The following is a 25,602-nucleotide window of genomic DNA, read 5'->3' on the forward strand; positions in this document are numbered from 1 at the left end:
CCGCTCTGCGGAGGCACGAGGGGATGCGGAGCCCAACGCCGGGCCGAAAAAAGAATAGATTGCACCCCGAAACTTCTCCCTGCTCGCAGAACAGTAGAGATTTGATTAAAAAAAAAAAAAAAAAGAAAAAAAGGCAAAATTCAGGTGTATGGTGGATATCTCCTTCCAAATTTGAAGTTCACCAAACGCAATCTTGGTAGGCTCCAGTAAAAGAGCAGAGAAAAACTGAATTTGACTTTGTGAGGGTGATGAAAACCTCCGTCTTCCCATTTCCCCACCCAGAACCAGCCTTACCCTCTACAGACGAAGCCTTTTTTTGCAGCAGGGCTCTGCACGGTGCCTCCGGTTCGGCGCTGTCGCCGCTCCCCCGCGAACGCAGCCAGAGCGACGCAGCCACGGCTCCCGCAGCTACGGAGCGAGACGGGTCACCCCGAGGCTGGCCGATCCCACGCGGCACGAGGCAGACGCGTCTAGCGCATCTCAAACTCACTTTTTTTAAAATCAGACAAGACATATTCGATAAACGTTATAGAAGGACCGGTAGTTCGGATTGGTAGAACTGGGAAGAGCCTGGTTTGCGCAGCGAGGGGTGAATTGCACCAGTGGATCCGGGCACTGCTCTACATGAGGACCTTTCCTTTATGGTGGTTGCTGCTGGATCCTTCAGAAGATGAAAACTCCCACCCTGCAACCTCTAGAATACCTAAAATAGAGCAAGGGGAATTTCTCCATGAGCTATGCTACCTAGCTTATGTGCAAGAAAAAAAAAAAAAAAAAAAGGAAAAAAAAAAAGGCAAGGAGACTGATGGCCCTCATTGTTTCCAGCGTAGCTGTAATGTTGGATGCTATTCTTGCCCAAGAGCCACCCAACGCTTCTGAAGCTTGCAAAGTTGTTTGCTTTAATAGCACACAGCGTGAAACAAAGCGAAGACGGGAAGTCTTCCCAGTGAAATGCCTCCTTCTGCTGAGCTCGCTCTATCTCGCTGCCTCTTGGAAATGTTTAATTATAGGCTGCAGATTCTAAAGCATTTTCTCCCCGTTATTTGGTCTCAGGGCCAATTTCATAAACCCTGTATTTCATACCCCTTCCCAGCGAGGATCGATGCGAACGGATCACTTCTTCAATTCCAGCTGGGCGGGAAAACAAACCAGCCCCTCACCTGCCGCACCGTCATTCATTGCCAGCCTGGAACGGCTGGCCCAGGTACACCGCAAACCCTAATGAAATCAAAGGAATGTTGGTAAGACCTGGGACGTTTAACGCCCTAAAGCCATGCTCAGGTTTTCCCTTGGGTTTCTACATTGCAAAGCATACGGCAGGTACAAGCTGAAGCGTCCCAAAAATTTGAGTTAACCGCTGTGGAACCGGCTTTTCTCCCCCCTGCCCAGGCGGTGGCTGGTCCCAGCCTCTCCCGGAGCTTGGCCAGGCCAGCACTCCCCTCCGAAGAGCACCGGTGGCACCACGCTTGCAGGAGGGACCCGGCTGCCGAGTTAAGGAAATCTCCTTTTGAGGAATCGCAGGAGACGTTCCTTCCCCTGGGACGCGGCTGTGCCTGTGGTCAGAGCCGAGGATGCCGCTGGCGGTGCAGAACGGCCAACGTCTGCCCGTCCGGCACCGCCAAGCGCTCAGCGATGCTCCGCCAGCGGAGACATGGCTGCTGCCAGCAGCCTCGGGGCTCCCATGGCCAAACAGATACGTGTACCCGGACGAAGGGCTACAAAGATGCTGAGGGGACTGGAACACCTCTCTGATGGAGAAAGGCTGAGGGATTTGGGTCTCTTCAGTCTGGAAAAAAGACGGCTGAGGGGGGATCTTATCAACGCTTATAAATACTGGAAGGGTGGGTGTCAGGAGGATGGGGCCAGGCTCTTTTCAGTGGTGCCTGGGGACAGGACAAGGGGTAACGGGCACAAACTTGACCATAGGAAGTTCCACCTAAACATGAGGAGGAACTTCTTTACCCTGAGGGTGGCAGAGCCCTGGCAGAGGCTGCCCAGAGAGGTGGTGGAGTCTCCGTCTCTGGAGACATCCCAACCCCGCCTGGACGCGTTCCTGTGCCACCTGCTCTGGGTGACCCTGCTCTGGCAGGGGGTTGGACTGGGTGATCTCCAGAGGTCCCTTCCAACCCTGTGGTTCTATGATTCTATGAATGAAAAAGACCCAAATTACTGAAATCCCCACGGCAGCATCCCTCACGTCCCTCCTCTTTCCCCCTTCCCAGAGGCACCGTGGCACAACTCGAGCGGAAGCATCCCTGAAGTGTCACAGGAATTGAACATCCCCCAAATGTTTGTGGGTTGTTTTTTTTTTTTGGGTGGGGTTTTTGTTTGTTTGTTTTTAAAAAAAACAAAACAAACCCTTAATCGAGGCTGGAAAATTATTTAAATTTCCTGAAACATACGGAAACACGGGAAGAGCAGGCCAGCAGATGCCTCAGTCCTGCTGTAAGGTACAGACACAGCGTGAAGGGGCACTTGCTGCCCGAATACAAAGCTCTGCTTCTTCGGAGAGGGCGGACGCGCCAGGAATGGCCTCTGCCGCAGGCTGAGCCCCCTCCCGCCTTCCGCCGCTCTCTAAGCTGCATTTCTTTACATAAGCAGTGCATGCTTTTATAGACCTGACTCACGAACCTCCCCACCTCAGTAATATTTTAAAGTAAATTTAGCGCTGGTGATACATGCCTGACCTAGAGGGAACTCCATTTATAGCACAGCAAGGAGATCTCCACGTATCCCCCCTCCTGCACCGGGCCTCTCTGCTCGGGTGTTTCTCCTGCATCAAGGAGACAAGGTGACCAAGTCCAAGTGTCGGTTCAGCCTCCCCCCAACACTGGAAGGTGGGGGACACTCCCGGGATGTCCCCACCATGACGCAGGCGCCCACCAGTCTCCAGCGGTGACAAGGTCCTTTTTCACATAATAAATGATCGTCTGTGTGTTAACAGCCGGAGCTGCCAGGGCCACCGGCTCAGCACTTTCACACGCTCACGATTTCATTTTACACCTGCAACGTTCCTGGAGCATCCTGCAGAGCCTTGAGAAAAAGTTCCCTTAAAAATTTGACGTTTCAGCAGCATTTCACCCGGAAAGAAGCCAGCTCAGCACAGGTCTGAAGTCAGAGGGATCTGCAGCAGATGACACACACGGGCGCGCGCACCAGCAAACGTCTTCGGAAAGTTTCCACGGCACAGCTAGCAGCTCGACGGGACTTCGCAACCTGCAGCGAGGAGCTTCTAGTTCTTCAGAAAGACGAAAGATGAAGAATATTGTCCCCACTTCCAAGAACCTCGCATCGGACGGATGGGCACGGGCAAGGAAGATAAGGAAAAACAAACCATGGGAAGGGACCACAGCCTCCCTGTTTACAGCGCTCGTGGAAGAGCACGCTGTGCACCAGTTAGCAGGGAATTTTCATGCTGGAGCTCTAGGTGTGGCTTTGATCGACAAGCTTGAAGCCACCCTGGGACAGCCTTTCTGGACTTCAAAGTAAGAAGAGATTTTATTTTTTTTTTTTTTTTTAAAAAAGAAATGAAAATTATGAGATGAAAAATAAATTCACGTTTGAAATGTCTAGTTGAAGCCAAACGCCCAGGAAGCGAGGGAGGGGAATGCGACGGGCAGCGCGGCGAGCAGGCAAAGGTAAAGCAACACAAGATGCAAAACCTACGCAGACACCATCACACGCGTCTCAAAAACCACACCACCGACCGGCAGAGGATTCACAGGGCACGAAAGTCAAGACAGCCAGAAAATAACCCGCAATGAGAACACTGCGAACGCTGTTTCAAAGGCAGAGGGACTTTGATTATGGCCAGACTTCCCCTGCTTTCCTAGCGGTGCTCCCAAAACTGGGTTAGCAAAGCCTCGGGGTCCCATTAAGAACGAAGAGCAAGCGACAGGGGAAGACGAAGCGAGGGCTGAGCCGCGGCACACGGGCTCGTAACAGTCTCCAAGCGCCAGCAAAGAAGGGGGAAGATGAAGGCAACAGCAGGCTCCGAGTGTTTAATGAGCACAGCCCAGACGCTACGGCACAGGCACCGGCCGCACAGCTTTTAGACCCGGAGCCCCCTGCTTTGGATAAAGGGCTGGCATTCAGAAAATGTAAATACCGACTGTAAACACGGAGATTTGCTATTAAAACATTCCAAAAAAAAAAAATAAAAATAAAAAATCAAGTCCACGCAGCAGTGCATCTCCCACGCTCAGTGAAATGCATAAAACAAAGACGCTCCTGTCTCTCCCTATGAATTTCTAATGGAGCGCTCAGCTCCCCCCTTCAGCAGGAAATCTGCTCGTGGAATTGCACCAGGACTAAAGGAGCGGAGCACGGCTCATCCATAATGCAGGAACACCCACTGCGCCCCGGCTCCTCAGGAAGGACAGCAGTTTGCAACAGGAACAAGAGTATTCTGGGAGGCGGATGGTTAAAAATATATATCTTACGCCTGTGCCACTATAAATTATTGACTGTACAGGGAGTTGGAAAAAAGGATTCAGCTCCATTAATAATTTAATTTCTAATCCAAAAGAAGATGGAATTTTATGCACCACTTATTACCACTGCCACAACTGGAAAAGCTAACTGCACTTCCCACCGTCTGCAACCAGAATTGCCTTTCCATTTTCGAAACAGTTTTTGAAGTTTCTTCTCCAGCTGGAAAGAGAAGAGTCAAAGCCTTCCCTTGAGAACGCATATGGTCATTCCTGAATATTCAGTAGGCACATTAAGGACACAGAAATCTCTCTTTACTATAAAGCAGCACTACAGGCACAGCATGACAGCTCTGAAATGAAGAGAACCGCCTCTCTTCACCCCGAGCCTTATGCAAGTAGACAGGTATCACACTGCCAGGCAGACCTTCTTGTTTGAGAAAACAAATATGAGCGGCGCGGAAAGGTCTAGCACCAACTGCAAAAACGCCAGGTACAGACGGGTCCTTCAGGCACGACGCTGCCCGGCTGGAACGCCGGAGGATAGAGGCAGTCCAGACCGCAGCATGGCTGGAAAACCACAGGGTACGACAGAAGCTCACAGAGTTTTTACAATTGCTTGTAACACGTTCAAAGTATCAGCTTATTTTTAGTGTTTGTGCTGCGATTGCAGAAGTGGGTGGGTGGGGGGGAAAAGGTACCAAACTACTGAGAAGTGCATTAAAAAAGGGGCGGAAGCACCTCATGCTGAGAAGGCTCTTCAAATCAACATCAATTTTGGCATGTGTTTGGGAATTAAATGTGTTACACTATGCATATACAGAATAGTCTTTAAAGCTTACCTGTAAAGAAAATCATCCTTGTTCCGTCTGTCAAAGAGCAGCAAGAAAAAAAGTCATGACTATATTCAGACCCTTCCAACGTGGACACCTGAAACAGAAGGGGAGAAGAGGAGCCCAGGTCTGCACACGCCGGCAGGAGGAACACATTCCGCCAAATGGAGCATTTTGGGTCAGAAAATGCTCCATCATATCTGATATTTGGTACCAAAATGTAGAACGCGCTAATTCGCATGTTCAGCGATGAGGCCAAACCGGAGAGATGAATCTTCTCTCAAGTTTAGGTAGGCAAAGATTGTCATGGGGAAAGAACCAAGCACCCTGCTTAGAATTCTAATTTATTATTAAATTACATATCAAAGCTTTTTTAATACATACAGAGAATGCACAATAGGTGAGAACAAAAATAATTACAGTTACAATAAAATAACTTTCAAGAAGCTATATGAAAAGCAAAAAATCAGAAAGTGCAATCAGAAACTCGTTTGCAAGGGTCTGGACCGGGATATTTTCTGAGAAAGGGTTTTATTTTTTGTCTTGAGTGTTTATTTAAACTGCTTTCCTCGCTCAGGAGTAGACAGACCAACAGCCGCTCACATATTCAGAACTGAAAGCATCACCACTGGTTTCAGTATCCAGTTGACAGGACACAGGCTACAGGGCACCAAGAGGACCTGCGGATGTCACCTAGAATATGGCTCAGTTTTGTCTCGGTACGTCTTCCACTGCGGTCTCCTGCACTGCACACTGCTCAACGGGACCACTGCTCCGCAGGGTTTCATAACCCGATACTGTTCTAAGGAGTTTCGGAATTATTTCCTCCCTTCAGAAGCGATACAGCTGTTACCTCTCCTTCCTGTTTCAACTGAAAACTTTGAGGGGGTAGAAAAATAAAAAGAGAAGGTTATGCAACAAGTGATGTTGGGGAACAAGCTGCTAAGTTTAGAGAGTTAGAACAGTCCCGAACAAATGAGTTACAGGACAGAAGTGGGGGACCAGACTTGGCTCCCTGCGTGGCAGTTTTGGGGGAGCTTCAGAACACAGCTCTGGAGCACAAGCTCTCAACAGATTTATCTGAAACTTTCACATCACTTAAAAAAAAAATTAAAAAAAAAATCTACTTTTGCTCTTTCGTTTTCAACATCCAGTGAGGAACTGACTCTTTCTTCTCACAGTAATCTTAAAACCGTCCAAAAGAAAGGACTTCTAAAACTACAAATGAAAAATTCTAGTTGATTATTCAGTGTAATGAATCCAGCAGGAATTTACACCACACTTCAATATCCAAAAGCTCCTGAAACCAATACTGGTTAATAATAATAAAAAAAAGAAATACAAAAAAAAGAAAAAAAGAAGTGTTGTGCCTTTCCAGGAAGGGCAAACTCTCACCAGAAGCACGGCACTGCTTGGTCCCGGGGACACAGAGGATGCGAAGCCCTGGCTCGGTCCCTGCTCATCAGCTACGGCCACGACGACACTCGCTACTGACTGAACACACAACACGGGGTGTTGCCCGAATGCCATTCCTCTGCTCTAGCCACCAGCGTTTGAAGATCACATAAACCCGTAAAAACAATAAGTCAAAAAAGTAAGGATAAAAACATTCATGTCTGTGTGAAGCATGGCACCAAAAGCTATCCATATCCCTTCCGTTCTGTAAGTCTATAAATTCCGTTCCAGTCTAAGGGGCTGTTGGACAGGTTCAAAGCAGGTGCTTGTGTACTGGCAAGAATAAAGCAGAAATCTAAAAAAAAAAATTGTGCACGTGTGAAGTGTGCCCTGTAGAAATATTATGGATTTACTCGCTTCATTTTTATGGCTTAACAATAATTTTCTTGGCACAATTCTATTTGGTTGAGTTACGAAACGGCAGCTTTGCCAGGAATTGCAGAAACGAGACTTCTTTAACCACATTTTTTTTCCTTAGAGGAACCACACAATGAAAAACTCAGAGAACGTATGTAGCAACAGGAGACATACCACCCTGTATTTCGGGGTTTGAGATTAAATACTGCAAAATCCACTGTTCTCATTTACAGTCCACTGCACTAACTACACGCCCATGGTATTAGAGCCGTTCAGGAGAATTAGCAAGTCTTCCCCCTCGGCCATACGCGAACACACCACTTCAGAGAGCAGAGCAGAACGCCTGCTCGCGTTGCTAGAGGACTACAAGAGGATGATGAAGGGGAAACTACAAGGTTAATTAAATGTATTCGTCAACACAAAACTCGGATTCAAAACCAATACAAATAAAACCGTGGAGGGGCTGCCAACACTGAAACCATTTCCAGTAAAGCTTTATCAGCGATAATTCAGCATATTCCTGTTTTTATACTAAAAATATATCAGTTCCTCCGCAACATTTTCGTAACATGAAAAATCAATTATGCTTACATATTTATTATAATCTACATAGTTTCCACAGCAGCTTTTTCACACAATAAGATTAAATATATGCACCAAATAATCAATTAAGTCCAGTAAAAAGACTGGTTATAAGATTAAATAAGTGAATTTATTTACGGTACTGCAGATCTCATATTGCCAACTATATAGCAACCAAATCCTACAAATCCTAAACAGAAGCACGACTGCTGATCAGGATCCCTTTGGGGGGGAGGGAATCGGAGAAAAAGCATGGAGAAGAGGTCTGATCTCCCAACACACAGATTCATTGATAAACCTCTTTTATCCATCGAGGTTTTTCATAAACCCCTTTAATAAACATTTCATTTCAAAGCAGGAACATTCCCAAATCAATCAAATAATCACCCTTTATTTAAAATACAAGCCCCGCAGTTTAACACATATTAATTCCAAATGCTTTCTAATCCCAACGACAGGACGACTGATCAGAAGTCGTCGTCGACTTTTTAGCGCAAAGTTGTCAGTCTGCAAACGAGCCTTCAAACCCATACAGACATTTTAGGCGCAACAGTGTGGTTTTGCACGCTACACAGGCACAAGTCTCTACTCCCTCCAACAGGTACTGCACAGACACTATAAAAAGCAGTAAAAAATTGCGTTTGTCCCACTAGAGTCTGTTCCAGAGGAGAACCTGGAGACTACCTGACATTTGTGGGTAATGGCACACATGAAACCTGTTAGGAGCACTGTAAATTGATTGTGAAAAGAGTTAATCAAGTTCTTAGAAAGGTATTTCAGTGCCTCAGTTTGAATTTATTGGGTTATGATATGAGAGGTGGAAAAGAGCTGTTGAAAGAGCAGAAAAATCTGTAATTTGTCAATCTGCAATATCAAAGCCATTCCTGACGTCAGCTTTGTTTAGAGATGCAAACGCAACAGGATTCATGTTGCGTGTCTGGACAAAAAATATTCCCGCCCCCCCCCCCCCCAATGGTAAATAATACTTGTTTCACTATTCATACATTCAACTCTTTAATATGAGGAGTTATGTCCAAAACTTTTGCACGCAGATACATCTGCCTCAGGTGTAACCATCACAATTTTCATTTCCAATTGACAGTTTAGATTATATCCTACTTACAGTGTAAAAATATTAACGCTATTAGAATAACTTTATCTGAATTACAATATAGACTTTTCAAACTGCTTATCATGTCTTGATAAAGACCTTTATGATGCCAGCCAAAATCAAAGTATTTACACCCAAAAGACTTACTTTTAGGTGAACTCATGTTTGGTCACTTTTCAGATGACTGAACACTACAGTAAACAGCTGCGAGGACACTGTGCTCCCTTGTTACAAAGGGGGACTCCTTAGTCCCTTTAAAGCCACAAGAAACCTTACAGACTTTCCTCAGAGGGAAGTTTATTCATATTCTGTGCAAAAAGTGAACTGAACAATCCTTCTTTTTGTTTTTTCTTTTTTTTTTTTTCTCCTTTGAGGAATTTGTGTGAAGCACAGTTTTCACAGCACAAATTATGCAGAAAGAACTAGTATCTCAACCATGAGTTAAAAAGAATTACAGAACACGTATTTAGTAGTAAAGCAACCCGACGGCTTAAAGCTGCAATATTCTTCTCACAGGGCAAAAGTGTTCAGTACTTGGCCTACAGGGGAAACTGGCTTCCTGCTGAGTTTCCACCCAAGGCCAACCTTTTTCCACTTACCAGCCAACAACAGACCTCCCCAGCACCACTGAGCACAGAAACTGTTCTACCAGTCCTGGTAAGCATCCCATATTTACTTACCTTGCAGTGAGAAAGGGAATTAAAGACAAACAAATCCCACAAAATTTAACCAAAGGAAGATGTACGGCAGGGAAGGAGAAACACTGCAGCTTCAACCCCAAAACCAGTGTCGCAGTCTACCATGAGAAGCTCTAGACATCGTGCTGACACCCCCAGCCGTGACGAGCAGGCTGTTTGAAGTCTGGTGCTTCCCCCACTCACTTTTCCTCGACTGGGGGGAACAGGGATGGTGGTGATGAGTTTAGCAAGAGTCCAGGGGGAAACATCCATCAATGAAAAGCATACAGCAGCAGTAAGATGGTACAGACGCCAATAATGCCACCCAAGATGAGGGAATCTCGTCGTTTCCGAAGGTTGATCCTTTGGATCAGGCTGTTCACTGCTGGAAACCGATCTTTAAGGAGTCTGAGTCAAGGTCATATCAGCAAACAGTATCTTCACTAACAAGCCCCAAATTCTGTATGTGGAAATCCCAATGCTGCAAGAAACGGAGAACTACTCCCAAGCTGGAGGAAGCAGATGCAGTAAAAAACACCTGATGGGTAGTTAGCGGGACTACAACTGTACTGCACTAGTAACAGACCATCAGAGAGAAGAGAGAACAGAACAGCTTAGAGTTCACATTTACACAGAATTCATCACCTGATCACCTAAATTAACAGTGTTTGATATGCTTTAACGTCCATTAAGAGAGGCTTAGTTACTTTTAATAATTGTTTTTAAGTGAGAATGAAAAAAATAAATGGGGCAGTTATATAAAACATCTGTGGAATTTATTTAATGGAATTCTGCTACTGGTGAAGGGAACAACCGAAGGCATTTGACTGAGAAAATCATACACTTTGCATGACTACACACTGTTCAAGTATAGCACATAAGGAAGAACTCCTCCTACTGTAAAATAATAAAGATGTAAATCTATCTTTTAATGTATAAAATACAATTGCCTACAAGGTAATAAGTTTCAAAGCTTCATGTCTTTGGAACCAAGTATCTTTTAAGGCCAAAGCTTATTGAATTTTTTTTGTTCTTGCCAGTTGTTAAGAACTGTAATGAAATTTATGGGTTACCCAGATACATCTCTTCAGGATGTAATCTGTCTAATCAAATGATGCTAATGTTGTTCTTTGGGCCCTTATGCCAGAAAGGAAGGAATAAGCGGAAAAACGACAAACATGCATGACTTGACAATCCAGCACATTCTTCAGCCATGAGCACATAATATAAAGAGAAACCAATAAGCCAAAACCTTAACAAGACTGTGACAGACAGGAGGATACTCAGGTCATGAATACTCTTAGCTGTGAACTGTAACAAGCAGCAATGCATGCCTAGCTTCAGCTCTCGACAGTCTTGAAAGCACAAAAGCAAGAAGTAAAATGAAATTACACTGTTACAAAAACATACAGCAGGGAAGGCCATAAAATGTCATTGCAGATCTCTGCCTGAAAGATGAGGCTACATTGATTTTTTATGTAGTATTCAAATTTGAGTAAAAACAACTTATTCACCACATTCATCATTAAGATGCTTCAGTGAGATTATCAAGTGAGAGTGGTAAAAAAAAAAAATGGCCTGTTTGTCACTAATGACACCACCAGTACAGGTTATACAGCCACTGACATCGCAAAGCGTTTTGAGCCCCAAATGACAAGAGTGAAAAATTACACTATACCTCCTCTTCTGCACTGGCAGCACAAATTTTTAGGAAAGGATACTAGCCAAGGTATTCATCTTGCTTTGTATTGACTTCAACATCCCTCTCTGCGAAGTCATATTTTCTTTAGTTGCCATGGCAATGCTGTAGAAGAAAAGAAAAAAGAGTGGATCAAGTTGTTGGTGCTAAGAATAATCTACAGCTAAAACTAGAGGAAAGCAAGCAGGCAACGCTTCTTTGGAGAACAATGAATGAGGTGAAGCAATATGAATGAAACCACATTTTTTCCCCATTAATCTCTATCCTTTACACTTAAATGATTTCTCTTTTATAAAAAGCCATTAGCAATTGAAAACACTGTGATTTCTTGAAAACAGGCAGGGTTTTGGCATGTCTCCCCTAGCCTCAGCAAAAAAATGGTTCTACATTACAGGCAAACTTAAAGGCACTCTTCTGGCATAAGTTTTAAATTTAGAAGTTTGTTTAATCACAAAGCCCCATACTTACTTTCACTCTTGAGAGCATATGAAATTTCTTCCCTGCCATCGGGATATGATGGCTACAGAAGTATTAAGCAAGGAAGAGCTGACTCACAATTAAAAATCAATTTGCAAAGTGAATGTGCTGGTTGAGAGGAGACGTAAGTGCAGTTTGAGATCTGACACAGCTCACGGAGCTTCACACAGAAGGTTTCTGGACAATCAAGCCGGGACACAGAGTCACCGCGTGTTTGAAAACATTGAAACACAATGAAGCATTGGGATCTACTTGCTTTGGCTCAAGACTGACACTGTCCTCTGACTCCAGGTAAGCGGGCAAAGCCTGGATTCTCCTGCATTAAGGTCTCGTCCCAGCAAGCCCCATCTGACTGTTTTCCGTAAGCTGGAGTTGAGGGAGCTGGTGTATAATGAAATCATATCAAATGATGCTTCCATCGCAGTACAGATAAAATACATTTTTGAGCTTTGGTCCTAATTAAGGATATCATTCACGGGTATACAACTTTTCATAGTCTGTTTCTTTACTAATACGTGGTCCAGCTGTACGTACTTTATTCAAATACAAGAACACAATACAGGTGAATATAAACCAGAATCTCCTATTTCAAATTTAACACATTCTGGAAGCTGGGAAAAAGCAACTGTGCTTTTAAAAATAAGGCATTTAAATTAAGATTTTGAAGAACTACTCCGCTGACAAAAATTTTTCTCTACCTGAAGTTTCTCTTCAGCTCATAAAACAAGAGTTATAGGATGGAAAATTAAAGGGCAAGCTACTACTTGTAGCCCCAGGTAGCACTTCATGTAGCTACTTCGAATGCAATAGCTTTGTCAAGACAAACTGCACAGACTCATTTACATCTAGAGAAACAGTATATAAAAGTTTGGGCTCTGGAGATAAGGTGTCTAAGAAGGAAGAGTATGACAAATACTGCTCTCCTTGGCTGGCAAGCATTTCAAAACCAAACAGAATATGACATAAATACAACACGACTGGGTAACAACTCAGAAAACGCCACCTATATTGCTGTTGACTATATCTACATGAATACCAACAATTAAAACAAGTTCTTGGACAAGTTTGTGAGCCTTAAATATGGAGAGAAAGTGTTCTGGAAGAATAAAAGTTAAGTGGAACAACACAACAAAAAGACATAAATATGAGAAATGGGAACTAAAGCTGTAATTTCACAGGAGGACAAACAGGAAAATACAAAATGCTTCTTTTACCCAATACAGACATCCAAATTTTCATGAGCATTTTGTGCTTGCTCACACTCAGTGTCTGTATACAAACACGATGCAAAAATCCCAGCTAACGTGAGCATTATTTCTAAGAAGGGGCAGGTACAAAGCTCCGAAACACACAGCGCAAGCCTAACATTATTCTCAAGTTCTGCAGTATAAACTGGACGTTACATTTTATATAAAGCCTTAAGATTTGCTAATTCACAAAGATTTGCTTAAGATTCTCGGAATGCACCTGCTTGATACATCTGGTCCTCATGCACTGTTCTGTACTGAATTAATCTGGGTTTCAGGAGGTTATCTTTTATCTTTCTGTAATAGTTAAAATGTTGAAACATCATTTTTCCAGCTATTAGTACTAAAGTAGTTTGGTTGACCTGGCATTTGAGTACTGGAAGGTGATATAAAAAAACCACATTTATCCACTTTAGTGTATCTTTCCAGGTAAAGTCACACACACAAATTATATTTGTACACTTATTAAACATAGAACTCGCATTCCTGACATTTTTATAACAAAGACCATTTGATACATTTTATTTCAAGTTTCTCTCTGAACAAAACAATATTTGGAATGAGCAACAGTGGATCACCTACCAGGTCACTACAGTCAGTATCACAAGAATAGCTGGCAAAACCCAGTGGAGCCAAACCTAACAATCGTCCTTCAAGACTTACAGCGAAAGGTCAGCATCACAGTTCACAAACATCTTAAAGAAGAAAACAGCCCGGATCAATGATCCCTAAAGTATTTCTGGAGCAGTGAGTTCCTTCGGGCTCCCTTCCATTATAGCTGCCTACTCCAACTCAAGTAGCCCTTGATACAGTATCTTCGGCCTTCCCATGATGTGCCAGGAAAACTTTAAAAAAAAAAAAAAAAAAAGAAGAAAAAAAGAAAGGGAAAAAAATCTGCTACCACCACTTCAGATGGAGGATGCCTTTTCCAGCTCTGGTTTTGCCCATAAAAACTAAGACATCACCAAGCCAAAGCCCACATGTTATAAGTGGTATGACCTGGGTTTTAGCAGTAGCAAAATGCCTTGGGAGGCCAGACGAGCTCATCACGCTGACATAGGTGAGACAGAGGTGACGGAAGGGCCAGCCTGCGCCTCTCACAGCTTTCGGGTCACGGAAGACTCTTCCAAAAGGCTCTATACAGCAATTTCTTTTAAATAGAACAACATGCATTGACAGGGCAGATCAATATATTATTTTAAGGTTATATTAACATTCTGGTGAGCTTGGACATACATTTGGAAATAGGGAGTTTATCACTCATAAAGAGAATATAAACAGTTTGATAACATGTGGGCAAACCAATGACATTTTCAACCAGCAGCTCTATAGGAACAGATTTAACGTTTTAATACTAAGTTTTGAAGTATTAGACAACAAAAAACCAAAAAAAAAAAACCAAAAAAAAAAGAGAAAAAGGAAATTTCATGGCAGAACTAAGAAAAACCTTCAAGCATTTTTTCTTTTGTACTATTGAAATGCCAAATCAGCAGAAAGTGAAAATGAAACTCATAGTTAACTGGAAGCAACAGGGCTTGCAGTCGCCACCGCGGTGTCAATAAAGGGGTTGCCAGAATCCATTAACCAATGCTCTTTGTTTCTGCAAAAAGAAAAGAAAGTCCACAAAGCTTCTCTTCTTAGGCTGTGTAATACTGCCACACATCGTGTGTGCTTGTTCCTGTGGATATCCGAACTCACCTAAACCATAAATGCAACTGATTTGTTGCATCACATGGGAGAGCCTTTTCAGGGTGAAAATTACAAGAAAAGAAAGTGAAAATTAGACTGGAGGATAAATAAAGAATCGCACCATTGCCTATCCCAACAACGCATGAAAGCACCTAAGAGAAGGTGTTAACAGAAATTCTGAACACAGAATAAACAGCTGTATATCAGCTGTATATCAACATAGAAAAAGCAGTTACCATCAAGGGCTGAAAAAGGGCCTATAAAATTAGAACAATAAAAAAAAAAAAAAAAGATTCCCTAAGCTGTACACAGGAAAACTTACTCAGTAACCTGCAGCTTCTTATCTCACACCCCCACACTGACTTGATGCTTGCCCAGATGAAGTTTTAATCCAGCATTTCTCAAAGCACTCCTGAATTAAGCCACATGTTTTCATAAGATGCATCCAATGACTCATTAAGGCATCCATTAATTTACAGAAGTGAAAATACAAGACAACTGCCAGGATATAAAGTGTTCCCGAGACATCTCCAAAATGCCTTTGGAAATAATTCTTATAGATTATCATGGAACACGAGGTTCCTGCTTTAACGTCTGAGGAGTGAAATTGTCCATTTCATAGTAAAAAAACAGGTTACAAGATTGGAACCCTCTTCATTTCTTTTACCCAGTATTTTGAAAAATTTAGCTCAATGGGGTAGGTTCTACTGAGGAGCTCTGAAGAAAAAAAAAATAATTGTAGCGATTACCATTTTTAATATAATACAGTCTAGTAATGAAATGGAATTGTGATATCCATGAACAAGAATTTAATTGGACTGTAGCTACCATTAACAAGTCAAAATCCAAGTAAAAAGCACTGTTCTTCATATATAATTTGATTACTCAAAACACGAGCTGGTTTACCTGAGCCTTTGTATCTGTAAATGACACTATTAAATTTAAGGGCTACCAGAAAACACACAGCTCCTGGGGACTAGTCCATCGATTGGTCTTGTACAGTCTTACGTATTGCAGCTTCCTCATATTCTTCATTAGGCAGTTTTTGGTTTCATTCCCATCCCTAACATATGCTCATTGACTTACTGTTGCCATTTCTCCACCGACAAATGCATTTTTTAGAAAATTAATCATATTCTTCCCATTCACAATATCGGCCCCGTTTAGTTACTCGGCACCATAATCTCCCCAGATCAAGAATGCCTTTTTCTTCCGTTTCGAAACTTCTACACAATATTTATGTTAAAAGATTAAATGCTTCTTACTGGAATCAAGATGACCCCGATTTAACATTTCATTTGGAAACTAGCATGAGCTATTCTCGGGGCTGCACTGGCTTGAACTACTAGAGCTGGGTGTAAACCAAGTTTCCAAAACCAGATGGTATTCTGCTCTCTGTATTTAATATTAAAGCACTGCTGAAGCCCAACAATAAAAATTGCTGCACTACTGGAGAAATCTCTTCTAGGTAAGCCCAAGGTCACAGCCACAAAGAGCCCACCCACCTCTGCCACAAATCAGCAGGAATATCTCAAATTCCTGTGCTCGCAGACGGATTTCCTCAGCATTTCACTTACATTTCAAGCTTGAATGTTCAGTAGTGCTGTGGGTACGCAACCAAATTTCTCTTCAAAAGTAAAACTACTGATATTTGTAGAGTTGGCAGTTTTCATTGGCATGAAAAAGTACAGAGTAATAAACGCTTCCAGCCATTATCACAGTCAAACTAGTCTAAAAGCTATACTTTTAATGCTGCTTGACTTGGAAGTAAAGTGTTTTTACCCAGACAAATGTCTACGCTGTCGGGTATTTTCACCCCACCGAGCAGCCACATAGACACAGCGTATTAGCAAGTGAAATGTACCAAGAAGTCAATTCCTTGTTTCATCCACTGAGACAGCTCAGTCAAATCTACACTGATGAAGAACTAAAACAAAGCTCTAAAGGAACAAGACATGTAAAAAAAAAAAAAAATCAAATAATTCATGTATTACTGGAACTCCTGCTTCATTTTGTACTCCATGAATCATACTTGCTCATTTAAATTCATGACAATGTCTATGATTAAGGGAATGGACTCTGTGACTCTGCATAGAAATGCAAGATCTAGTTTTAAATTGGTAAAAATTCTGATTATATCACTTATTCTTTGCATATACATATGTACACATATATTCATATCTATAAATATACACGTGTGTGTATATATATATATGCATACACACATACAATCTTTCAAATTACTTTAGAGATTATTGTGTCCTTTGATGAACATTAAGATGAAAACAAAAGGAACATTTTCCCAGAAATGCAAGTGATTTTACCTAGATACTTTGGCAAGGCTCTTCTGAAAAGAGCTGAGTCAAAATCTAATTCATGCGTTCATTACAGAATTCATTTTCCTTTCTGTAAATTCAAGATTTAATGCAAGTGAATTTTTCCCTTTTATTAAATCCTAATTATTACCTAAAGAAATACCCTAAATATATAAAGAGACACTTTTTTTTTTTTTTTTTGATTAAACCTATGGCTTTGGTCTGTCTACAGAGTAGAAGAGTAGTCCAATCTGTTAATATAAAAATACGGACAAATCAGCCTGAATCAGGCCTCAGAAACAGTCTTACAATAAAAACCTAAGAACTTGTCACACTGTACACGCAAAACTACCAAAAAATTCAAACCGAGCCAGCCTAAAAATACAAGTTGTTGGAAAACAAGAAATAAATCGTTTGCTATTTTGGAGAAGTGATAATGTTTGAAAATGAAAACCCGAGAACAGCAAACATATTAAGCAAAATCTATGCTTATATTTAAATCTGGCCAAGAGAAGTGAACACTGTTCCAAAAGAACTGCAGTACAAAGTATCACATCCCACTCGTTTCTGGAAAGAAATATGCTGCAGTAAGAACCCGTATCATGTAATTTGTTTTAAAATCGATTCAAAATTTAGTCCCAACAGAACATCTGGAATGACAGCCCTGCCCATGGCCTTAGTTACTGAACCATTTCAGCGTAGGTGCCCGCATATTCTCTTGCAGCTATGGTTGTTCCCGTGGATGAACCACACGCAGATGAGTCGAGCTCTGCAATTCTTTGGTCTCTTCTCTAGAGAAAGGCAGAGCAAGGGGTTCACAATTAGTGCCGGCTGCCGAGTCCAGGCAACGAGGTCACCAGCCTGCAGCTTCTCAACAAAAGCCTCTGCACCCACAGAAAAATGCTTTCCAGCGTTCAGAATCCCTGCCTAATAACAACCCCTAAAAAACTAAGAAGTGATGTCTTAACTTCCTGAATTACACCCAAATAATGAGTAATGAACTACAGCAGATGTAAACCTTGAAGACAGAGCAGTATTAGTAGCCAGAATAAGCTAATTACATCTCGCTTCACTCAAGGAATCTGCATTCAAGCAGCTTCCCCTGCACAGCTCCCTCTTTTACCTGGTTTACAATAAATAAAGCAATTGATAATCAGAAGTTGGGTAAATATATATCTGGTAAATTCACTCAAATGCGGCAGGGTTTACCACCACTTAATATCAAACCCGAATGCCTGCATTTACTGGGAATAACAAGAAAAAGAGTAAAACAAAAAATTCACTCTGGCTTCAACAGTGTCGAAATTGAATTAAGATGATATAAATGAAATTACATTTCCTGCTCAGTGTCATTACCAAAACAAACTCTTTTTCTACAAAAAGAAGTGTAGAACATTTTTGGCAACAACTACAAGGAGAGGTTCATTTACTACAGATAATAAATGGTGCAACGAGGAGTGCTGAAATCTAGCCTCTTAAAAAAAATAAAAATCAAAGTTCATTTATTAACAGAAGGAATGGTTTCAGCAAACAGCACCGAAGAGCTCTGAACCCGTCTGTGCGGTAGGGGTTACTGCGTGAGAAGCAGTCACTGCGGAGACAGCCGATTTGTAGTCAGCCATGGAACTGCAGCTCATCCATCCAAAGGAACCTCAAAGCAGTTTTAAACCAGCCAGGACATCTACTGATGCCACCATGGAGCTTCTGAGTAGGCTCAAAACTGAGGGAGGAACCTGGGTGAATATTCAGGTAGCTGCCCTGTCCTGAGCTCCAGTTTGCGATGGCTACGTTCCCTTGCACAGGTAAATTGACTGGGAGGTTCACTTATCACACATACACGCACTCTCAGCTTCTCTGATGACACATAATCAAGAGGCTAGGCAAAGAGCTCAAATGATAAAACACGAGTCATTTTGCAGGATATTAAGCTTAATAAATCACCATATGCTGTTTAATGCTCTAGTTACTGGAGCGGCTGGAAGTAAGAGATTCAACAAATGTTGAGCATTTTTAGGAGACGGAAAAGTAGGGCTACAAGTATGGCAATAAAGGAGAGGATTTTTAATCAGGAAAGGACTAGAACCCAAAGTAAAACAAATACTCACAGTAACTGTCCTAAACTTGGCAAATATCTTTCTGAGGCTGTGGTGAGATTATATCCACATTTTCAGACATTATTATACTGACCAATTTTGGTTCATCACTGCATATAAATGTGGTTTAACACATTCTTCCACCATGTTAATTATACTTAGCCCACTGTATGTACTTAAGCTAGCCAGCCCTTAATGGACGTAGAGCCTTGCTACCCCTCTAATTACTCTTCTTGATCACTTATGCCAGTACATGCATTATCTGAAAGCGTATCTTGATTTCTTTCTTCCCCCCCGCTTTTTTTTTTTTTTTAAAGCAATAATCTAAAATTTAAAACCATTAAGTCAGCCACTCTGAATTATTGGTTTGCAAAATCCCAGAGTTCAATGGAAGATTGGTAAGGGCACTGATGATAAAAGTAATTTATGATGCTATGGTTCTAAGTTTCTAGACCAGTTAGAGAAGGTACCACTCAAGTATTCGAACAACATAAAAAAACCAAGAGATAAATAACTACACAACAGCGATAACCTCTCAAGCCCTTGTGGGAAAAGCCCTTACCTGCATCAGCTGCACACTAGGGTGCTGAATACACTGAAGGATTACAGAAAATCATGCTGTAGAAGAGTGTCACTATGAGAAGCAGCAGCTTCTGGACTACTGGAATAGCCCTCAAAGGCTCACCCTGACATTCACTCTCCTCTATCATTCCCTTTGTTTTTGTAGGAGCTACTCACCTCTGAACAGAAACGCGCATTTTCTACACTAGGATGAATAAAATATTTAAGCAACACCATCATGTTGATATTGAATAGGGGAAAAAAACCAAACCCACCACCGTTTCATTGTAATACTGTCTTTGAGTTGTAAACAATGCAGTTATTGTATAAACAAAATGACTGATATCTTTGGACACAATTCAGTGTAAACACTGATTGTACAGAAAAGAATGAAAATTACTAACTTCATTCTTACCTTATTGTTTCTTCTATCAGTCGATCTGAGCTGAAAGCCAAAAGAAAAAAAATGAAATTAAAAAAGGAACAAGCATTAAGTGTTATTTTAGATTATTAAATCAAAAATCTCCATGACACAATCCTTCACAAATTTGCCCTTAGAATGTCTCATTTTAGGATGCGAACAGTTTTTGCTACTACATAGATTTGGTATATACGAGAGACTTTGGAGAAGATGCACATAGTGTCCTCTACAGCAGCATTTCCTAACTGCATGCAAGTGCAGATGCTCAGAACACATAAAATACCGAGAAGACAGAAAAAGGGGAATTAGGCTCCATGATTCACGGCTAATTAACGTTAACTGAGCCTGATATGTACCGGGAGCCCAGAAGAGTTTGGAAATGAGTATTAGAAAAGGAAGTACCTTTTTTTTTTCCTCTTTGGCCCTGGTCATTCCTGCCCACCCCCTCAAAAAAAAGCAATTAACAATACAAGCTGAGGCTTGGTTCCAGGTAATAACATCTCCAAACACTGCTTCAGAGCTAGTTTTATGTGGTTAATGAGGCAAGTTCCTTCTATAGTAATACCAGTTGGATGAGAATTAAGTGATATGCTTATGGGAAACAGAATACACGCCATCCGTAAGAGAAAGACCTTGGTAACAGGTGCCCCTTCCCCCTCGCTGCACACATTAATCGAGTTTCTGTGTGGCGTCGCTGGGAAAAGGAAAGCCTAAAATACAGCACCACAGAGAGAACATTTCATTTAAAAACGGATGCGCGAGATTAAGATGCCAAACAAGCTCCTCAGAAGACTTGAGCAATTTCTCTTTTTACGTACTCAACTTGTTATAGACAGGTTTTTAATCACTGTTTTACAGCCAATTATGAAAGCCCTGGAAAACATATCTTGTTAAAGCAATCAGTATCTCAAACGTAACACGGACATAGGATAGGTGACTGCATCGCTGCTTCCCGTATTGCAGAAACAATGAAGCATCCCTACAGTTTTTCCGTCTATCCCACAGACCTGCACAAATTCTTTTATGATAACAACAAAAAAATACGCGAGTTTGCAGTTTAAGAAGGAAATCAATCTGATGAAAAGTAGTTTGATGTTGTACTGGATATTGTTTCCAGTATTAAAGCAGACTTTACTGCTGCCAAACTAAAAGAATTAAAAGACGCTGAAAGGGCATGACCGCCTTCATCTTTCATCCTCCTTGTTCCAAGTGTTTTGCCATCTCGGGAGGGAAGGTATCAACAGCCTCCGGCACAGCACAGTTCTGCTTCTGACTCAGCCGGAGCTGCCCGATTTGGAACTTTTCTTCAGCCCACAGAAATTCTGGAGATCCCCCCACACCTCCAGCTGGAGCATGGCAAAGGAGCACGTTGCGCAGCGTGCGCGCGCGTGTGTAAACTGCTCGGGAGGGGGGAGGTGCTAACAGAACGTCCTTATTTGTCTGTGAAGAGGAGTGAAAACATGAAGGTTGCTATTTCAGTCTAGTCCACGGCTGGAAATACGGAGACAGCACACAGAGCACTAAAAATATTTTGCCCAATTTTAAGTTGAGAAGGACTCAACTGGGGCAGCAAACACTGGAACGTTTCTTTCTGCTCCCAAAACAAAGCCAGACTCCAAAGATTGGCATCAGCTGCAAGTGCATCGGTTTAATCAAATAAAACCATTTTCATTCACTGTGTGGTATTTATTACCACTGGCACAGAGAAGTAAAACACCATAGTTATGCACACAAAATGATGTTAGCAGTCGCAAGTCTCACGGCATCTGATAATGTCCCCAAGGCAAGCAGAAGGGAAAAGTGATGCATTAAAGATTTCTGTAATTGCTGATTTTCAAAGATACAAAATTCAACTGAGAACGAGCCTTTCATGCACATACAGTCTCTAACAGACAAGTATATTATGTGGGCAGTGCATAATAAGATTAAACTGCAAAAACATCAGAAAACAATCTGAAAAGCAAGAATGGTGCAAAAGAACGCACCATTTTTAAAAAGGTTGGGTTTTGTTTTGGTTTTGTGTTTTGTTTTTTTTTTTTAAATTTATTAACAAAAAAAAGACGTCAGGAGCCTCGCTGGAAATAAGTTACACTAATTCTGTGGAACAAAACATTGCTAGAACAGTCCTATTTTAAAGAAACCTCTGCCCTGGAAAAATCATCACCAGCATTACCAGCTTTGTCCATTTAACTGATGAAATTATAGTATTTTCATGTTGATGAACTGAAGACGACAGGGAAGTTGAACACATTCAGAGACCTTAAGTGAACTAGGATGTTCTCCAAGGTTTTCAGAGCACAAAAAATTAATCTTGCCCATTTGCAGCAGAGACACTAACTGCTTTTTATGGTAGAGAACGGACTGCCTGTAGTTAGGCAGTTTTATTACTTAATCAGCGACATAAACACAAAAAGGATTTAAAAACTTCAGGTTCGATTATATTATACTGCGTTATTTTTTATATATGTATGTATATATACACACATATAAAAATAAACCCTGGAAACATAGCTATCTGTAATATAATGACATACAGAAGTTAATAAAAACACATAAAACCAGTCATAAAGAGTGCTCAATACCAACGCACACAGACATTAGATGTAAATGCCAACACAAGGCATTTAACAGGCATCTGAAGTCATAAGATCGATATTTTTCAATTTACGGGGAGGTCAACCCAACTATTTAAAAGGATGAGATGCATATGAATTTTCTTCAGAATGACTGATGCATAGGTAAGGGCAGACTGAACTCTTACAGTCTTAAATAAATAGCTGGGAAGCACACGGATTTACTGAACACAACTTCCAGTATGTTCTTCCCACCCGAAGAAGCAGCATCTTTTGACGGCCCTGAAAGGATTTCCAAAAACGTCTCTATTTGCAAACACCCAGCAGCTGCACAAACCCAAGCAGAAAATGGCAATGACATTCACTGAAATTTTGGTAAAGGCAGCGTGAGCAGGAACATTTTATGGTAAAAATCTGCGCATCAGAGAATTCTTCAGAGTTCTATTGACTCTAGCACTTCCTGCAAAAGTTCAGTTTAAGCAGATGCTAGAGGCTTCTCCTAAAGGCAATAACATGAACTCCTACAGCGTCTCCTAAAGTCTTTCAAAGTTCTTGGCACATACAGATAGCAACATTCACTTACAGTGATACCCAAACAGAAACAAGCAGTTGTTTCATCGTTTTACAGTTCATAACCATAGAAAATAAATCAGATTTAAGGAAGATCAGGAACACAAAGTACAAGAGGGTCCAGAGACCCAAGGGAAGTTTGCAGATCTCTGGCTATTAATAACTTGTTTTACACAAATAGAAGTTGTTCTTACAATTATGAATAATGTTCAACCGTTTGACATTGAAAGAGGTAATTTTGCTTAACTTACACATTCAAAACACTACAAAATGAGGCTCCTAAAAAAAATAAAAAAAATCTCTTAACTGTGTTCTTCTGCTTTCCAAGCAAGCACAACAAATCCAGTAGATATCTTATGAACATCCAAGCAAGCAAGCGATGGTTCTGGGCAATATTAATCTGATTTGCCATCTGTTTCAATAAGCTATGTATTTTCACCTGTCCAGACAGACGGCACTTTGACAAAACCATTTAAAAATACTATACAAAAGAAACGCTGAAAGATGCTGAGGCAACCACCTACCATAATAAATGGCACAAATCCAGCAGCAGCAGTCATGCACATGAAATAGTCAGGCCTCTCTGCAATTGCTGTCTTCAGAAGAGATTGTGCAGTTTGTCATTTAAATATGCAGACGGGTAAATTAATCCAAAGGTAAAATTAAGTGAAATATGCCTCTAGGATAGAAAACAAGCCTGCCCATCACATCAAGCTTTTACAACTAAAGAAAGCATTTTGTGGTTTGGTTTTTTTTATGTTTTGTTTTTTAAAGCAAATCTCTACGCCAGTAGTTAAAATTCAGTAATATAGATGATTACTTAGGTGAGGACTGGGCTTCTCCCATATCCATAGACTTTGCTGCTGACTTACAAGCTAGATACCCAATACAAGCGCTTGTGAGAGAAACAAGAGGCAGCAGTAAGAGTCACCGGCACGCAACTCATTTCAAAATGCACTTTAAACGCTTCACATGAAATTAAGGGCGGTATTATCACAAAGACTAATTTAAAAAGATTAGGGAAAACCCCTGTAAAATAAACTAATGTAGCACTTGATAACTATTTTCTTACTTTCATCAAGAATAATTACAGAAATAATAATTTTTGCTTTTTCTTTCTCTAACAATCACTAGTCGCAGCTCTCTCAAACTGCCTGCAATAAATCTTTTGTATTTTCAGAGTCCTGGATCACCAGGCAACGTGGAGTTTCAGGGAACACAAATATTGCAAAACATACTTGATACTCTAATACAAACATACAATTATGATGAAGCAAATCAGACTTATACAGTCAGTATTTCCATCATAATAATCATTCCTAACTCACAAGTAAAAGAAACGCTGCGCGCACACACACAAACACGAGCTCCAACTCATTTTTTCTGCTTGCCATCAATGTAACTTATCATCTAAAAAACTCCAAAGAACATTAAGCTCTTAAAAAACTTAAGTAGAAGAATGTAAAGCAGAACACTGTTTTTTTTTTTTTCCTGTGATATCAAACAAGATATTCCAGATTTTATAAAACTTGTCTCAAGCTTGATTGAATTTAGTGTCAAAGAAAGAGCGAATTCCACTGGAGGTGCTTAGCTAGTCTGGACAGTCTCCTACAGTTGCTAATGAAGACAAAAATTGGTGTAGAAGCCTCCTCATTGACTGAGACTCAACACAAGCGCAGGGCGAGACAAACATACCTTGGGTATATGACACCTGAAGAGAGAAAAATTTTAACAGAGGACTGTGTAGACAGCACAAAATTCGCTCCTGTGTCTTTATCGAAGAGCAGAAGCAGCACCTGCTCGGAATGCACCGCGTGCAACAGCTCAGGCAGGAAAAGGAATATATTTGACTGCGAAGCACCCATCTTACGTTTCCAGCATGAGAAGAGCCAGCTGGCCAAAAACAAAAACATGAGGTAAAACAGGCATTTTCAGGGATGAACAGTTTGCCCACAGAAACCATTCTGAAAGCAGAGAAAGGTTCAAATACTGACACAAACTGCTATGTTTTGTGGGTTCCCTTTATATGTTAATTAAAGCATAAATCTGGATGCTAAGGAGATGCAGTGTTTTCACGCTTTCTGTTGTGGTAGGCAAAATGAAATAAGAGCCTACAACAATCAAACATAAAAACCAGCACAATCACGAGCATTAAGTCAACGCATAGATTTGCTCCAAAGGAACAGTACGTTATTAACAACATCACACCTACAAACTCTAAACACGTAAACTTATTTCTGCAGATCATTGTACTGGGGAGTCTGGCACTCACTAATCGCTTTCAATAAGAATGAGGAAGAATTGCAAAATTGGAAAAGAAAAAAAGCACAATAGCACAACATCCCATTGCTTTTAATCAATGCAAGCAATTTGTTAAATCTCGAATGAAAGGCACTGGAACATAATCCACTGCTCCAGGCAGGCGTTAACCAATGTTATTTAGTATTGAATTTCTTTCCAGATGGATCACATGTACCTTGTATATGAGGAAAAACAAAACTAAAAACGCACA

At 41.3% G+C, this 25,602-nt stretch overlaps 1 protein-coding gene across 7 annotated transcripts in view; it reads right to left on the reverse strand.

Moving 5' to 3' along the window:
* Positions 1–2,298: 2,298 nt before the first annotated feature.
* Positions 2,299–25,602, reverse strand: part of GOSR1 (golgi SNAP receptor complex member 1) — a 37,912-nt gene continuing 14,608 nt past the window's right edge. For 2 of the 7 annotated variants that reach the window (XM_054208364.1, XM_054208360.1), the window contains exons 7-10: positions 19,942–19,971; positions 11,167–11,249; positions 5,273–9,842; positions 2,299–3,478 (exon numbers count right to left, since the gene is read on the reverse strand). In XM_054208364.1, the coding sequence (XP_054064339.1) occupies positions 9,718–9,842; positions 11,167–11,249; positions 19,942–19,971 (238 nt within the window). In that variant the 3' untranslated portion in view covers positions 2,299–3,478; positions 5,273–9,717. Of the gene's footprint in view, positions 3,479–5,272; positions 9,843–11,137; positions 11,250–11,877; positions 12,003–14,295; positions 14,469–19,941; positions 19,972–25,602 lie in introns of those variants that run through there. The other 5 variants (XM_054208366.1, XM_054208363.1, XM_054208365.1 and 2 more) reach the window with 5 other exon arrangements.

Source organism: Rissa tridactyla, chromosome 7 (assembly GCF_028500815.1).
Source record: "Rissa tridactyla isolate bRisTri1 chromosome 7, bRisTri1.patW.cur.20221130, whole genome shotgun sequence".
Lineage (NCBI taxonomy): Eukaryota > Metazoa > Chordata > Aves > Charadriiformes > Laridae > Rissa > Rissa tridactyla.